We start from the raw sequence: 18601 nt of genomic DNA, 5'->3' as shown, positions 1-18601 counted from the left end.
GGGTTTTACTATTACAGGTTTCTCTGTTTCTTGGAAAAGCTAGGTGTAGGCCTCTCACTGAATCTGGTATTTTTCAGCCATTACTTCTCTAACTAATCCTCTTTGCCTTTAAGACTCTGATGACAAAAATGTTAGACCTTTTACTATAGTTCTCATGGGTCATTCAGGGATGGTGAACATAATGCCAAACTATGACTCAAAACCCACTTACTTACTGCCAGGTGCCAATACTACAATTAAGCCTAAACATTGAGGGTTTTGTTTAGAAAAAACAACTCCTATGTTAACAACTTTTGTCTTAAAAAAGAAAAACAACACGTGTCACAGGCTCACTACCACTGTCACAGGTCCTTGAAGGTCTCTTCAGTCTATTGTCTTTCTGTTCTTTAGGTTGGATGATTTCAGGGGCCTTACTGACACTATGCTACTTTCTTGTCAAAAAGGAGGTCACCTCAGTACTGTGGGGACAAGGGTCCAGGTTCCTTACTCTGCCTCTCTTGCCATCTGTGGAGAAGACTCATTCCTACTGGGTGGGTGAAAGTTCAGGTTCTGTCACCTGCTGGCTGGGTGGGAAAGGCCCGTTACTGCTCACTGACCCGACAGCAGGCTGGGGTTGGCCTTGTTACTGCTGGATGGTGGTGGACCCCAGGGTTTCCATGTGACTCAGCTGATAACACAGTTGGGAAATGGAGTTGTTACCTACAAGTGAGGGAGAAAGAATTCCCTTCCCTTTCTCTGTGATATCACACTGGTGGTAGGGACAGGGGGCTCTGTTCAGCCAGGCCTTTTCTGGCAGTGCTTCTAGGTACAGAGGGCAGCTGTGTCTAAGTCTTCTCTCTTACTGAACTGCCCCTTTCCTGCTGCTTGCCAAGAACAACTACTTCTACTTCTACTTCTTCTTCTTCTTCTTCTTCTTCTTCTTCTTCTTCTTCTTCTTCTTCTTCTTCTTCTTCCTCTTCCTCTTCCTCTTCCTCTTCCTCTTCCTCTTCCTCCTCCTCCTCCTCCTCCTCCTCCTCTTCCTCTTCCTCTTCCTCTTCTTTTGAGAAACCTCTTCTTGACATTTTTGTCTACATCCCATGGTGCTTCTGAGGTGCCAGTTTCTTTAGTATCCAGTCTGGGATACGTGAGTGAAAAACAGCTCGGAGAATTCACCACCATCTTGTCCCTTAGGCTCAATGTCTAGCTGGTCTGCCCTCTTCTCCTCACCTCTTATTTTTCTTTTTTTTATAATATCTGGATTTTTTAACCATACTCAGTGAAAGGAATGGAGAGAGAAAGGAATGGAGAGAGAGAATCAATATGTTGATTCTATCTTGGTCTGGAACAGAACTAAGTCATGGGGTGCATTTTTAAAGTGAAAAAAGAGTAAGCATAATTTTTTTCATACCTTCAATTGAAAAGGATAATTGACATTCACAAAATACATTCATATGCATGCAAGCGGCGATTACCACATTTCCTGAGCTCAGAGAGGAGAACTGCAGCAGTGAGTCACACAGCTGAGGCACAGATTGTTACTCTACCTGAAGCCCAGAATGTTGAACCAGAGGATGTTAAGCACAAGTACACAAGGGGAACCACTGATAAGGGGACTTTTCTGGTTCATTCTCCTTTGATGACCCTCCTCCCCAGTTGTGGCTTTCTAGTCATAGTAGCACAGGGTCTCAAGGTACCACCAGCAAAGCTGGGAGCCATAAAGAGTGCTAAGTGACCGCCCTGCTGAGCCCTGTCCCTGCTGCTCCATGAGAGGATCCCTGTGGGAGCCTGGCCTCCTGCCCAGCCAGAGCACCGATGGCCAGGACTCTCCCATGCTGAGACCATAAGCCTTAGAGACTTCTCTTCCCCTTCAGTCACCTCTTGGTATACACTGAAAGGCTGACTTGATTTTGCTCATCTGGTGAAACCAATGGTTAAAAAGTGACGGTTCATAGGTAACTAAGAGCTTCTTAAAAACCAACCTGCATGGCTGGTTGTGACGCAGATGTTTTTCTTTACCTGGTAGCACCAGCGAGGGAGTCTACAGCAAAGCATGAGAAGTCTTCCTGGCAGTACGGACCCTAATCATTTTGGGAAAACCAACATGTTCCTCCAGAGACCCAAAACTCAAAATCTCCCCAAAATTGCTCATTGTAAATAAGGTGAATTTCCTATATCTCAAATTTCTAGGTAATATATACTATTAAATCTATTAAAAACTGGAATTCTACAGATCTGCAAATGCATATAAGAATTCATAAAAATGTACAGTTTAAAGTTTTTCTCCCTAAATCTCTAAGTGAAACTAACACTCCAGGATGATGTCCCAAGGTAATTAACTTATAAGTATTTTGGGACAGACTACCACACATCCCCAAGATCAATAAACTCTAGTTTGAGAAGCATAATACCAAGCAAAATATAAAATAAAATAACAAACTCTTTTATATACTTTAATACTATAAACACTTGTGGACTTGTTAAATTTTTGCTTTATAAAAAATTCATCCAGGGCCAGCAAGATAGCCATGGACTAAAGCACCTGCTTAGGCAAGCTTAGGCAAGTGCAGGGACTGTGGTTCAATCCCTGTAACCACATTCCGCGTTGAGCCAGCATGCAGGCTGAGCTGACCACAGAGTCTGGGCATAGTGGTGTATGCCTGCAATCCTAATGCTAGGGAGGCTGAAAACAGAAGGATCACTATGAGCCCAAGCTGCCTAGTGAGACCCTGTAATAACCAAATACACTTAAAAAATCATCTAAAAACCAATGAGTTAAATTCATATGATAAAAGGCAGTTTTACATACTATCAATAAACATAGGATACATGCCAGAAAAACTAAAGTTCAGAAGGGGCAAGATGACAAATTATTTCTTACTGGAGATGTACTGAATAATAAATAGCCACAACTATTATTTTGCTTAATTTCCAATGATACAAGGCTAAAGCTTTACAGTTCCTCTCCATCCACGGCATCCTACAGTATTGGCATAACACCATCAGCTTGAACGGGACCGGAAAAGGTAAGTCTAAATCACTGAGATTCCTCAATTATAGGATTTCAGAAAGAAATGTGATTAGTTTAATTTAGCTTTAATTGCACATGGTAACCAGAATTAAGCTGGGACATGTTAACCAATATAACAACTTCAAATAGCTAGCTCAGGGTGGCTGTATTTTATGTTGGTAACGCGTTCCTGAAAACTAGTCTTCCCAGGGAACAGCAGACATTTCTCTTTAAGACCTAACATGGTACAGCTGCTACTCATGGGCCAGAAATTACGTAATTCTTTAGAATCTGACTTTCAATTTATAGAGGTAAATACTACTTCAAATATTATATATAAATGAGACTTTAATAATATTTTACGTTTTGTTCTTTCAGAGTTTCACAATTTAAGTTTGCCTGAAATGCAAACATGTGTGAATATGTACATAATATATTTAAAGTCTATGAAAAAAGTGATTTCCTCCCCAGGCTGTTAACTCAATAAGTTAATTTACTTGCTAACTCTTTCAGAGACTAGTCAAATACTAATAAGTAATCAAACTGCATAGTAATTCAGATGGCAACAAGTGCAGAAAGAAGTGAAAAAGGCACGGAAATGGGGGTGGGAAGAGGGACTTTAAATAGGGTAGTGCTAGTTTATATCTGTGTGTCCTCAAAGAGCCTCCTGCTCACAGGAGGAGCTTGTGGAAGGCAGCTGGATTGGGGGAGCTACAGCTAACTTGCTGTTGGGAGGTGGGGGCTGGTCTGCAGAGGTGGATAATGGGTAGGTAGTCTAGAAGGGCTTGTCCCCCTTCCCTTGAGCTTTCTCTGCTCCCACTGCACCAAGAGCAGCTCTCCTACGCCAGGCCCCTGTGCCATGCTGTCCTGCCCTGGATCCCCCATCTATAGACTGAAACCTCTATAATATACGAACCCCTCTGCCTTTAAAGGATGTTTAAGGGGTGAGTGTCAGGTAGTGTATGTCCCAGAGATAAGAGAGTGACTCAGACAAGCAGTCAAAGAAGGCCCTAGTGAGACGGCGGGATCCGAGCACAGATGTCGGGCTGCAATGGCTGCTGCTGTGTAGACTTCTAGGGGAGGCCAGCAGGGCAGAGGGAGCAGCGAGGGTGAATGAGGGCTGCACACGATGGAAGCAAAGTGGATTCCACGTGGGCAACCAGGACAGCATGCGTGCAAGGTGGAAGAATGAACTGTGTTAAGATCAGACACCTCAGGCTGGCGAGACGGCTCAGCAGACTAAGCACCCGCCTAGGCAAGCTCAGGAACTGGGTTCAATCTCCAGCACCACATGCTGCATTGGCTCCACTCCTGGGCATGCTGAGCCAAGACCAGCTGTGGTGGTGCATGCTTGTAATCCCAGTACTGGGGAGGCTGAAAAGATCACTACAAGTCCAATATATATATGAAAGATCTGACACCTCCAAGACTTTGAGGACTGAGACATTTCCATTGCCACTCAAATGACTCTACAGAAATTAGAGCTGAGAGACAACACCTGATACAAACAGGATCAAGAGAGGAAGCGGCTGTTCAACTACTGCAAATAAACGTACTATAAAGGAAAGCAGAGGAAAGGGACAGTGCTGGAGGAGGTGGGATAGAGATGAGACAGGAGCAGGAGCAGGAGGAAAACCCCGGCATCCGCGAAATCAAAACTCAGGTTCAGTCCTCAAATCACTTGGCACAAAACACGAGGCCAGCTATCAGAGGAATGCCCTGGTCCAGAGGCTCACTCAAAGGAAAGGAATCTTAGAAACGCTTGCCCTCTGATCAAGGAGTCCTGAATGTAATCTAAAGAGCAGTCACGGGATGGAGATTACACAGGAAATGGCAAGCGCTGCCTGACCTCATCCTACCCAAACAGGAGGAGTGTATGACACATGAGGGGCCCAGATGGAGCAGGATTCGAAATACAGGCACTTGAGGGACAAAGCGCAGTGACCTGCAGCTAGCAACGTCCACAGAAGAAAGTAGACTGATCGGTACACTGGAAAATCGGGCTCATTTTCATTTTAATATTTTCATCTTAAATGCACAGCAGCTCTGTCTGGAGGCCCTGAGGTCATTAAAATCATGCCCATGATGTCAGCATCAGAGTTTGCAGTACAGGTTTCCTACAACAGGATGGTATGCTTATCAGAGGACGTGGCTGTCCGGTCCCAGGGAGATCTGGTCAAGGTATATTCGTAATTTTGATCCCAGTAGTCAGAAGCTGGGAGCTGCCTGGAAATACTGACAAAGTGGACTTAGAAAGCAAGGACCAAACCTTGAAATGATACTGAGGTGCGGCAAAGCCAGCCACCGTGGGGCCCTATGCTTTGCCCATCGAACTGTTTAAATGTTGGGCTGAAGAAAGAGCACTGAGGTACCAACTGGAGAATCCTCCAGGGCTGTGCCACCAGGAGCCACCCCCCCCCCCTCAGTGTCTCTTGCTGTCTGCAACTCTCGGTTTTGTATCTTTTAAAGTGGGAACCATAAGAAGGAATTTTTTTTTTTTTTTTGTGCTGGCTCCAGATGCCTTAAGGGCAGGTCTGGTAAGGCATGAGGATCTGGGGATCAAAACACAGCATCCTGAGCCAGACTACTTTGCTTAAGTAGGCACTTAAACAACTGAGCTAATGGGCAGGCCCTGATGGGAGTCATAAGAGCTGTTGAGTATCACTGGTTGGTTCTGGGGCTCAGAATCTAAGTCCAAAGCATCACGTATGTAACTCGAAGATATTAATGCTGTTGTTTTTACAGGCCCGAGAGCCTGAGTCTAGCACTGGTAACTGAGTACAGAAGACAGGAGGCAAAAGCACAGAATTCAGGAAACCCTACCTCTCAGCGACTGGCTTGGCAATACTTTCGAAAATGATCTCTTGCTTCGCATCATGATCAAAAATTCTTTGAAATCTGCAAAGGGAAAATGGTAGTTAAAAGCTGAGCTTTCAAACAGGACGAGGTTCACAAATCTTGTTTTTCCACCAGCTTTGCACATGCCCCACGTTTACATCACTGGCCTTACCTAACCGAACACAATGCCGGCCCTGTGGTCCCACCACACTGTGTCGTTGTGCTCCCGCTACAAATGGTGAGTAAACAGTATTGCTTTGACAAGGTCTGCACAATGCCTCCCTCTGAGACACTGCAGCAGCTTTGAACCCAATAATACACGGTGTGTTTTGTAGCTCTCAAGAGGGACAGTGTCTGTAAATGGCATCGAATTCATAGCTAGATAAGCGCATGAAACAGGAGCCCAAGAACAGGATGTAAACAGCCACAGAACTTCTGATGCCTGACCTGTCAGGAAAGCGTGCAACTGTGCGTGGTATGCTAGCCAACTGAACTTAAAATTTTCGAACAATAGTTTATGTTCTGCTAATTAGGCTCCACATCACGGCATCCACAGTTTTAATTCTCAGGCTGATTTCATTTCATTTTCTTGGCCACAATTCAAAAGTCAAAAAGCAAATTAAGACTGATATGTTCTGCAAAGAGAAGTCCTTTTCTTGGGGTGGTGGCAGGGAGGGAAGGTGCGATGGTGTTGATTTCATTCTTCTCCCAGTGCCACCCCAACTTGGGACAGGCCCACAAGCACACGGGACACCTTAGGCAGGAGACACACCATTTGTTCTTTTACAGTGATTTAAGGAGCCACCAACACAGAGGGCTCCTATGAAAATGTGACAACAAGATTGAGACCAAGAGCAATGAGAATAGAACGAAATGTTAGTAAAAGGTGAATCTCTCCAGGGTATATGATGTCCATTGGTTTGTTCTTCCATGTTTTCTGTATAAGTAAATTATGAACTTATATTGTGGCTTCTCTTCAGATCATATAAGTCTTTTGCCTCCTATTTGTTTATTTATGTATTTTGGTACAGGGCCTACAGGGTGCCACTACACAGATCAGACTCATAGTAATCCTCCTGTTTTCAGACTCCCAAGTGCTGGGATTACAGGCTTGCACTACCACGCCCGGTCTCAGTCTTAGTGCACCTGGGGGCGGGGCCAGCTCGGCACACTGGGGATGGAACCCCAGTTGCTGTGCCAGCCTAAGCAGGTGCTTTAGTCTGCCGAGCTATCTTGCTGCCCTAGTCTTTTACCTTTTTAAACTTATGGAGTTGACAATTGTAGGGAGAGGATGCAAAAACTTTGAAACAAGCACTTTGAGGGTGGGGCACCCTGTACCACTCTGACTTGGCACCTGGCTCTGCAAGCCTGCAGTGCACAGGGGTCGCGTTCAGTTACAGTGGAGGCTGTAGGCAAGGCGTCCAACTGCTTCCACCAGGGAGTTCACAAATTGGTCTGTAACTGACAATGGTTTCAGGAAAGCCCCGATGGCTCATCAACTCCATTCTGGGGAAGCCAGCAGCACACCACAGAGGAACTCTGCTCACGCTGGAGCCGAGGAGATCACAGCTCTGATGGGGTGCCAGGCTCAGAGTCGAACACATCAGTGTCTCAGCACCTCAGCATTGCACAGAGGGGGACATGCTGCCTGTGAGAATGCTACATAGAGCGCCACCGGCCACTCTGGTGTCTGGGCACAGTGCCTTAGAGGAGAATGACAATGAACACTGGCTGGCTGCTGTCTCCAAATTCCCTGCTCCACTTACTTGACTATTAAGGAATTGTAGCTATTACTATGTAATCAAAGAAGATGACAGGGGTTTATCACATGCAGAATATAGTCTGGAAGGCACCTCCGAAGGACGGCATGCTCATTTTCTAATCTATTTCACAAATATATACCGAGTGCCTACTAGGTACCAAGCACTTCTAACAAGGTTTCAGTTAGACTAAAATGTAATTTTAGTACAATACTTAGAAAGTGTATTGAATTCCTCGGGGAAAATGACATTCTCCACTATTTAACAGAACCACAAGCAATTCATATCCCTCTGTTTATTGGCATCTCCCCATATATTTCAGAACAGAAATTCTAGCATCAAAGTTTATAATAAATCATGGATTGCATATTAAACATCACATATTATTATCCCGGAGTATTTTACTTCACATAATACAGTTGCATAGCAATCTGAAAAGGTCTTTTGATCAGCTCTCTCCTGGAAGACACTAAACAGAAAATAGAATCAGAATTAGGAGGAATTTTAATGGTTCAGCCTAATCACTTAGGAGAAATTTGAAGTGCACAAAGATAATCACCGGAGTCCTCCCCATCCACAGTTGTGCATCGACAGGTCCACAGACAGTGGATTCAAAAGAACGTTCGAGATAAAATCGAGGTATCCCTAGAAGGTCCTTTCTTTTATTAAGAAGTTGAGAAGGCTTTTTAAAAGCTCCGTTTCAAACTCAGCATACACTTACTGTCCTCCTGCCCCAAGCTGTTTCTCCTGTGATTCTCCTCATCCCAGTAAATGATACTCTACCCTTCTAAAAGTTCACTCTGAAACCTTCAGGGAACCCCTGGCCCCTCTCTTTCTGTACTATATGCTATATCCAGTCTACCGACAAACTCCATTATCTCTAACCTTCAAAATGCATCTAGATTCCAGTTAGAGTCAGCCCCTAATGTCTGTCCTCAGGGTGCTGGCTCCAGGACCTCAGATACCAAAACCACAGATGCTGTGGTGCTAACATGGCACAGGACTTGCACACACGTTCTATGCATCCTCCCATATGCTGCAGGTCAACTGGAAATTCTGATATCTAACACAATGTAAATGCTATGCAAAAATTATATTAGAGGGGCTGGGAAGAGAGCTCGGTGGTCTAAGCACCTGCCTGGCAAGCGCAAGGCCCTGTGTTCAATCCCTGGTATTGCAGGTCATGCCCGCCCTGAAACTGGGTGTGGTGGTCATGCCTGTGATCCCAGCACTGGGGAGGCTGAGATAGGAGGATCACCACAAATCTGGACTGCATAGCAGACCCTATATCAAATAAATAATGAAAATATTGAATATTTTAATATTAATAATGAATAAAAATGAAAAAATTAGATAATAAAGCCTGTACGTGCCCAGTGCAGACATCTCCCCCCTCGCCGCCGATCTTCTGAGCCCACAGTGTGTGGCTTTGCAGATGCAGGACTGCAGATAGAGAAGCTGGCTGTGTCTCCGATGTTTCCACTGTCCCCACCCTGGTTCATGCTGCCATAATTTTTGACCGAGTGTCTCTTGTGGTCTCTCTCTACCCTTCACAGCCTATTTTCCGAGTGTCCCTGAGTGAGTCTGCTTGAACTTCAATGAGATTACTTCCTTCTCATGCTCAAGGTCTTCCAGGCCTTCCCATGGCACTCAGGGCAGATGCTCAGGGCGTGTCAGGACCCGGAGTGCTCCGCTGGCAGGAGTTAGCCTGCCCCTTTAGCCGCTCTGCCTTTCCTCTTCCTCAGCATGCTGGGGACATGCCCAGGGGGGAGTTGCTGCTGCTGTTCCCTTGGCCTGGAATCTGACTCCTTAGCTATCGGAATGGCTGCTTGCTGTCTTCCTTTCAATAGGCATTTGTTGAAGCGCACTCTGTTTATCTCTGTAGAATGTGACAAGTACTTGGGATGGGGTGACAGATACAGACACAGTCCACTGTTGTTCATGTAATATGTGATGCTGAATGAGATGCTTCAGCAAGCTGTGGCTCATGCCAGCTTCCAGGGCATCAAGCCATTTAGACACGTAGCATGCCTACAACTGCGGGAGGATGCTCTTCAGCAAAGTAAAGCATGTGTTACAGGGGAACTCCGGAGAGGATCTGACCAGAGTGAGCAGGAAGTCACAAAGACACAGTAAGGACCACCTTGCTGTGCAAGCAGGCATCAGCAACCCCACTTGCACTTACAAGAGGAGATACAATAACAAGTAGATGTGGAAGGAGGGTAAGTATGTGAGAGACCAAAGGAAGAGTTATGCAGACTGAAAAGAAATCTTTATGAGATTAAAAATAAGAGCAAATCAAAATTTGAAAAGAGGGGCTAGGAATATAACTTAGAGGTTGATTATATGTTTAGCATTTGTGAGCCTTCAGTGCTTAGCAACACACACACACACACACACACACACACACACACACAGAGAGAGAGAGAAAACAGAAAGGGACAGAACCATAGCAGGTCTGGCAGAGTTCCACGCAGAGGGCCAGTGCAGGGGCAGTCTTAAGACAGGACCTTCATGAAACAGTCTAGAGAGGTGGAAGACAGAGAGCTGGGCCCGAAACTCGACCCCCAGGGTTTGGGCCAGACATCACATACACATTGAACTTTAGCTCAAACTTTATCAGAAATCATGACTGGGGGTTAAAGGAAATAGTTTCATCTAAAACTGCAGAACTGGGCTGGGGAGATAGCTTGGCGGTCTAGGCAGAGAATCAAGGCTGTGTGAAAGCCATAACCCCCAAGCATTCAAGGCCTGGCTACCAGGACAGTGTTCAGGCCGGAGGCACTGATGACGACCCACAGTGGCTCCTGGGGTCTGTCCTCAAAGCCTGATTAGCCAGCCCCAGAGAAATGAAACACATCTGCAAATGTGAAAAAGCGTGGCAAATAAAATGTTCTAGTTATCGTGTTTTTAAAAAGTAAAAAAAAAGAAGTGAAATTAATTATAATCTCTTTGAATTCAATAGAGCCAAAATTTTATTACAATTCCTAATATAAAAATTGGAGCTATTGCACATTCTCTATTTCATGGGTCTTCAGCAAGCCCTCCTATGTTTTATATTCTACAGCACCTCTCGTTTCAGGCTAGGTGCATCTGAAGTGCTCCAGAGCTGCCTGGAGCTGACAGCTGTCACACTGGACTGCACGGGCTTCAAGGGTGCCTAAGTGCTTCTAACATCTGCGTGCCGTTTACAGTACAAAGCTCATCGGAACAGGAAGCAGACTGTACCTTAATAGCTTTAATAAAGTTTCATCACACATTGGAACCTCCTATAAAACTAAACCATAACGGGCTGAGTGAGAAGAGGGTAACACTATATAAACACAGGTAGCTAAGGAAGGTTTTGGTCCTAGAACACAGCCTCAGACACTGACACACACACTCTTTTCAGTTTCGGGCATGGAAAAGAACTCAAGTTTGTTGACCAAAAGAGAGAGCAGGGCTACGTTCTCCACCAGAAACTGGGCTCAGGACTTCACGGCAGAGAAGAATGCAGAGCAAGAGTTACCTGACTCGTGAAACGGAAGTGCAGGAGGAGAACGATAGACTTACTTAAATCGGTAGCTTTCTCGCTTATTATTCACAAATCCATCTGCCAAGTCTCGTGGTAAGAGAATTTCCAAGCTAGGTGTTAATTTTTCATCTTCATCTATGGAATAAATCTGCAAATATGAGGGGGACAATAAACGAATGTAAGATGGTGAAATTACAGTTAAATGATGGCCACGTTATCATGACTTGCACCATTATGGTATAAAAACTGTAGGCATACCTTGGTAGCAGGCCACTTTGAAACTTGTCAAATTTGGCACTGCACCCATTCAGTGGTATTGGTTTGTTGGTACTTGACACCTTGACTGAAGGTCAATTTATTGTCAGATGTGAGCATACGGATGTTTCTGAGGTCCTGCCTGAAAATTAATAGTCCCAAAAACAACCTACTATCTAAATACTGCTTTCACGTTGTATATCAAGTAATCAGTATTTCAGTACCAGGAAGTACTTCTGAATCCTTCCAAACTACTATGCACCAAGACACAAGGATGAGGTCCCGAGCCTTCCTGAGGAATTCATAGAACGCTCATATTTCAGTTATGTCCCACAAGGCCCCAGTTTCCACGAGATATATTCAGGCATTTGAAAAGACACGCCATTTCAAAAGACGCGTGTTGTTTCTGTCTTTGATGTCATTTTCAAGGTTGCTATTAACTGGCAAGTGACTTGGGAGAAATCACTTAGCCTCTCTAAGCTGACAGGGAAATGGAGGGTTTCCATCACGCCCTTACAACTGTGACATACTCCAATTCTCTTCTCGGTTATCTACTCCTTTATTTACTGGCCAGGAACAAATCTTAAGGTTTGGGGTCCAATTCTGAGCTCAGATTACCAGCCATCACTTTCTGAATCAAGGCTCCTTATATATAAAATGAGGAAAACAGAATTGCCTTCCTTACAAGACTGCTAGGGAATCTAATGATGTAATGGAAATGGAAGTATTTGGTAAGGCATCATAAAAAGTTAGTCATTAGCTTTCGGAGGTTTGTTGTTTTATTTTTTAAAAGACTTTTTTTGTCTTTCACCAAGAAATAAAATCCTTCCTAACAGAAAATACTTCCTGTTTAAGACCCATTTAGAAGCTTGACTGTAGGGAAAAAATTCATATTCCTAAGCAAATAAAATCCTTCAGAAAGTATGAATAATTTCCTAAGCAGATTTTTATTGAAATCTCACATTTAAAATGTGAAAACTTCAGGTTGAAAAGTCATTTTGAAGAATAAAAGCATTGGTAGAAAATGATGACATCAGGTTCAGGGCATTCTGAGTAGGTTTTCTCAAGAGAGATTTTATATCCTATATCCTGTAGTGCACTACATTAAAAAAAAAGTTTAACAGCTTAGACAGGTGAATGAAAGGAGTATGTAACACATGAAACACGCGCGTGAGGAGTGCGTACATTTACAAAGCGTGTCTCCCTGGGCTCTGCAGACAGAAAAGAATTGGGTGGGGAGGGAACAATGCCCTCCACCCCACTCTGTTGAAGCTATTCTGAGGCATGAGCTAAATCCCTTAGGGCCACAAAACTTTAATATATTAGCTTTCTACCTATAGTCATAAAAATACCTATTATCTGAGATAGGAAAGCTATTTTTTAGAAGACAGAACAAATGCAAGGATGAATATGAAATGTCTTGAGATGTACAAAGCTCTGCACAGGAAGAGCACTGTCCTTGTAAAACTAGCAGGCAGGGTCACACTATGCATTATTGTTAGTAATTCAGAAATTATTATTTCATTTCTAATGCCCTAAGAAATAAGATTAATATAAAGCCCTCTGAGTCGCTGGTTAATCCTGCAAGCCTCATTTAGAGAAACAAGCATACAGTCTTTTCAGGGGGACAAGAAGACATGCTGCTGACCTGTGGGGTTTCTCAGCGAGGGCAGGGAAGGGCTCACTTGGTATTTATTTATTTTATTCCTGCTTTTTTCTTTTGGCGTATGTGGCATCATGTTACATCTCAGAATCTGACATCATAAAATACAGGACAACACCTAAAAATATTTGGGGGTCAGGGATCAAATAATCCATTTGGCAGATGACTAAAGAAATGTTTAAGAAAAGGGGCATAACAGGGTCTGGGATGTAGTTCAGCTACAGCACCCGCCCAGTAAGCTCAAGGGCCTGGGTTCGACTCCTGGTAAAAATGAGAAAGAGGTGTATTAAAATAAACACTGCCTTTTAAGTAAAGAAAGTTCAATATGAAATCCAAGGCGCTCACTTTCCCATAGCTGAGCACCCGCTTCGGACAGCCAGAATCTGTGTACACTCAACATTTTAAGCTAGAATCTGGGAATTAAACAGTGCATGTGCTATACTTTTTACTACACTTTAAAAATCTTGTAGGTGATTGCAACAGGAGATAAAATGAGAAGACACCCATAGTTCTTTTTATACTGCTTTTCTGCTTTCATAAAAGCCAATGTTTCCCTTGGAATCTCCTAAATATGCATAATGAAAAAAAAAGCCTTATGTTACTGATAAAGACATTGTATTTTCCTTTTAAATACACAAATGGCAAGAGGCAAACGCTAAATATATGAGATACTACAATGTTTCAATACACATATATACAATATAGATATGGGATAGAGACCAAACATATTAATATGGCTATTCAAAGTACTCACAAATCTGACCCAAAGTGTCCTGGCCTAAACTTACACTTGGAAGAAGAAAAAAAATTTGTTTTTTGCATGAAAAGGAATGACTTTACAATAATAATTTTAAAAATCTCAATTAAAATCACAGTTTTGCTACTCACCCACGAGGTGGCCTGGCTACATGGTTTAACCTGTGGCTCAGTTTTCCTCGTCTGTAAAATGAGTAAAAGGGTGCCCAACTTGCAGGGTTCTTGTGACAAAACATCTGCCTAGTGGCAATTTTTCAAGACATAGCAAGAATGCGTTCCCTTCGAGACAGAGGACAAAGTTCTAAAACATTAAGCAGCACAGGAGTATCTGCTAAGAGCAGGGAGACCGTCTTAATATTTTCTGTCATCTCCTGAATTTAGCACAGTAGAGGAAGTACCTGGCAAATACTCATTAATGTTTTTAGAGTGAAGTTTATATTTGTGTCAGGACGCATAAATATCTACCTACAAACAAATTCCTGCGGGCCGAATGCACGCAAAGCACTGCCTGCGAGGAAGCTTTGTGCAGCTGCCTGCGCACGTTTGCATCAGTTGATAAGCACGCATCTCCTGCTTGCTCCCCTTTCAGCCAAGTGTGAAACACGTGGGGGCGGGGCACGTGTTCGCGGCAGATTCCCAGAAAGGCGCAGTGTGCAAACATACACACACAGGAGAGGGTCCTCTGTGCACACGTGTCTTCGTGTGGGGCTGTGCGCGGCAGGACCCGCCTGGCGCGAGTCTGTAGGTGGTTTCCTTGACCCGGTGCTACCGCACCTAGAGCAGCGTATGAGGGATTCCCGGAAGTCCCGGCTTCGCACCCCCGCCGCCGCCCCTCGCACCCACTCACCCGCCCTCGCCCGGAGACCCAACCTCGCCAGCACCCCGTTGCTCAGCGCGTACCCCTTTCTGGTGTTTCCGGGCGGGGGGCTTTACCCTCGCGAATATCTGGATGGTCTGCTTCACCATCTCCGCCCCCTCTCTGACTGACCCTTGACCTCGCGCTGAGGGCTCGCTTCCTAAACTCTTCACCCCCACCGCCTTCCGCGACCCGTAGCCTTAGCAACAGTAACTAGGGTTACTACCCACAGAGCCCCGCGGCAGCCAGGATCCCGGCTCCTGGCCCTAATTGGTCACGGAAGAGGAGGGGCGGGCCAAAGAGAGCCGCTGAGGGGCGTGGCTGGAGACCGGCAGAGCGCTCTGCGCATGCGTGTGGCCAGAACTCTGAGGCGGCAGTCTCAGGGCTGAGGAGCGGTGTAGGATCCTTTCCCCGAGATTCCCTAACCCGTTTTCTGTGCCTTCACCTTTGTACTGAAATCATTCTGCCCTTTAATCACTCCTCTTTTGGAAAAATGGTACGTGCCTGTAACACGCTGTATCCTGGCTGACATTCCTGGGCTGAGTACAACCGCCCTGGTCCACTAGGAGGACAGGATCTGAGAAAGCAGGCCGACTTTGAACAGAAAATTACAACTGAGGGATGAGGGCTATGTATGCTGCGGTCGGGGTGGAGCGGGCTCTGCTTGGAGAATGAAGACGACTGGAGGAAGGGGACCGCTTCCCTTGGCGTAGTCCTGTCCGGAAGAGCCCCTCAGACACAGCACCTGAAAAGGTGCTTAACCTCATTATCCACCAGGGACATATATGTTAGAACCACAAGGACGTATCACTGGACACCCATCAGAATGGTTGAAATTAAAATAATAAAATAGAGGTGCCACCACGCTGCCAAAGATTCAGAGAACTCGAATCTCCCTTCAGTGAGGCTGCACAATGTCAAATGCATACTACATAATAGTACAGGCGCTCTGGAAAACAGTTGTGACAATTGCTTATAAACCTAAAAGCACAATTGCACTACGGGGTTTATCCCAGAGAAATTAGAAAAAAAAAAAAAAGCCACACACACACAATCCTGTACCTGAGTATTTGTAGCAAATTAATTTGTAATAGTCATAAACTGGAAACAAGTTTGGTGTCCTTCGATGGTTAAGCAAATTGTGGCATTCCATTCATCATGAAGAAGAAAGAACGATTGCTACACATAACAATTCGATGAACTGCCAGGGAAATAATGTTATGGAAAAGAAGCCAAATCCCAAACTTCAATGCTGTATGATCCAGTTTATATAAGACTCTTGGAAGGACAAAATTACAGAGATGGAGAGATTAGTGGTTGTCAGGGAAGAACAGAGGTGATTACAGCTGTAAAGAAATCCTTAGGATGGACTGTTCTGTATCTGACTGCAAGGGTGGTCACAGAAATGACACAGATAATAGCATTACATGGAATGAAACACACACACACACAAATGAGTACATATAAGCAAGCAACTCAATTAAGACCGAGTAATTTTGATGATTTTATCAGTGAAATTCCCTGATCGTGATATTATACTATAATTATGTAAGATGTCTTTTGTAGGAAACTTAGGGGTAGGCAAGTTTCTATTATCTTTTACAACTGCATGTGCATCTACAATTATCTTAGTTTTTGAAAGACACACAAGAGAAATTTTCGTTTGCAAAACACATACCTAATAAAAGACTTGGATCCCAGGCATAATTTAAAAGTGCTAAACCCCATGCTCGCTTTGATAGTACATATACTACAAGTTTCAGATCTGATAATAGCAAAATGATCCAGTTTTTAAAATAGGGGAAAATATCTAAACAAACATTTCACCAAAAGGGATGTATGACTTGCAAGTGAGTACATGAAGATCTTTAATATCATTAATCATGAAGGAGATGCAAATTAAAGCCTGAGATACCACTCCACACCTCTTACAAGGACCTAAAAGAAGAAAATAAAACTGACAATCCCCAGTGCTGGCACAGAGCATCTGGAGCTCTCAAACACCGCAAGTAAGACATCAAGATGGGCCAGCTACATCGAACAGCAGTTTCCTAGTTCCTCATAAAGCTATGTATATATCTACCATATGACACAGCAGTCCCATGCCTAGATATTCACCCAAGTGAATTGAAAACTTATGTTCTCCCAGAAACCTAAACATGAATGTTTAGCTACAATTGCCCAAAACTGGAAACAAAGTAAATGCTCTTCAGCTGGTGAATAGATAAACTGGTACCTCCATGCAACAAAAGGGAAGGAGCTGCAGGCGCCTGCTACAAAGTAGTTAGATCTCCCATTTATTATGCAGCATGAATGATGCTGGACTCAGAGGTCACTTACTTTATAACTCCACTTACCTGACATTCTAGCAAAGAAAAGGGGACTGGGGATATAACTCAGTGGTGCAGTGCTTGCCTGGCAAGTGCAAGGTCCTGAGTTTGATTCCCAGTAAGAACGATAACAACAAAAAAGGCCACAGGGGATGGAGGCAGGATGCAAGATAGATCACTGGTTTCTGGGGGCTATAGAAAGGGCAAGGATTGATTACAAATGAGTACTGGAGAGTTTTTGTTGTTGTTGTTGCTTTTGCTGGAGGAACGTGATCAAACTTTCATATTTCAGCTGTGGTTGTGGTTCCATGACTATGCACTCCTGTCCAAACTCATTGAACTACCTTGTCTATACACAGAAGCTGATATGCTATAGGTAAATGATAGCGTCGTAAGAAATAGAAGCTATAATGAGGTATGAACAGGGGCACCAGTGACACGGATAAGAGGAGAGCACCAGGTATTTGTTACATTATCACTAGGTGAGGAAAAGATGACTCAGGATTGGGCAATCAGATGCATGGCACCAATGTCCTCTGGACAGATAAAATAGATTAGATTAGGGAAGAAGGAGAAATGAAAAGTTGGGGACATGATAAATTTCAGGTGCCTGTGAGCAACAGGTAGTTGGATAAAGTATAGAAGAAAGCCATGAACTGAAAATATGGATGTGGGAGTCATTAAAATTTTTCTAGGAAGAGAATAAATCACTGACAAGTTCAGAGGCTGAAATACTATCACTGACGGTTGGAGAGGGGTCACTGGACAGGAGCTGAGGTGTGAGTCAGAAGGGACTGTTCTGTCATGGAAATCAAGGAAAGAGAACATTCTGGAAGGTGTGTCAGCAGTGGAGAGTGTGTATCTACTGGGAAATGTCTGTTTCACGTCACAACTAGAAGGTATTAGTGATTTTGGATTGTGGTTTCCATGTAGTAGTACGTTCAGAAGTCATGTTATAGGATGCTGACGGTGGTCAGGAGTAGAGGCAACCAAGATAGGGTATTTTTTCCAGAAGCTTGTTTGTGAAGGTTGCAAAGAAGCAAAACACAAAAGTGAAAATTATGGGCTCCAGGGTAAGGAAGAGTCTTTTGTTCACCTCAGAGGAGGCAAGTCCAACAGAGAAGGTGAAGCTGAAGGCACAAGCCAAAGAGAAGATGAAAGATGGTCGCCCAAGATGGTAGGAAGGCATCTTACCAAAAGGGCCAAATAAAAGAAGAGGCAAAGGAGCACAGGACATTTCTAAAAGGTCCCGTGGGCCACTGAATCATGAAGTCCAGGCCAGCAGTAATGGTTAGAGGGGATGCTACTGGCCTTTGACATGGTGGACTGTTGCATGAAGTAGCAGGGAAACATGGGTCCAGGATGTGGGAACTTGACACTTCCTGCCTTGCACTCTGGGTCACATGATTAAATGTGTTGATATGGAGGGAGTGCACGTGCAAACCCTGAGCTTATCCATCATTCCTGAGTGTTTCTAAATCACAGCTGGCTCATACCATAATGGGGCTGGGTGATAATAGCTATGCCATGGAGTTCTCGGAGAGATTAAATGGGGGGCATGCAGGTGAAAGTGTTAACACAATACCCGGGTAATAGAGACCGTTCCTACTTGTGGGATTCTGACCAGTGGAGTGGCTTCCTCT

The 18601-nt window shown here is 44.2% G+C and overlaps 1 protein-coding gene across 1 annotated transcript in view; it reads right to left on the bottom strand.

Moving 5' to 3' along the window:
- The window catches only part of Kif6 (kinesin family member 6), a 355828-nt gene extending 341068 nt beyond the window's left edge, over nt 1-14760 (bottom strand). The window contains exons 1-3 of the mRNA XM_023720189.1: nt 14673-14760; nt 11137-11246; nt 5810-5884 (exon numbers count right to left, since the gene is read on the bottom strand). Of these exons, the coding sequence (XP_023575957.1) occupies nt 5810-5884; nt 11137-11246; nt 14673-14738 (251 nt within the window). The 5' untranslated portion in view covers nt 14739-14760. The remainder of the gene's footprint in view (nt 1-5809; nt 5885-11136; nt 11247-14672) is intronic.
- Between the last annotated feature and the right edge of the window lie 3841 nt (nt 14761-18601).

This window comes from Octodon degus, unplaced genomic scaffold, assembly GCF_000260255.1.
Source record: "Octodon degus isolate 3935 unplaced genomic scaffold, OctDeg1.0 scaffold00005, whole genome shotgun sequence".
NCBI classification, from domain to species: Eukaryota; Metazoa; Chordata; class Mammalia; order Rodentia; family Octodontidae; genus Octodon; species Octodon degus.
The sequence above is the reverse complement of the archived record's forward strand: the minus strand, read 5'-3'. Positions and strand labels throughout refer to the sequence as shown.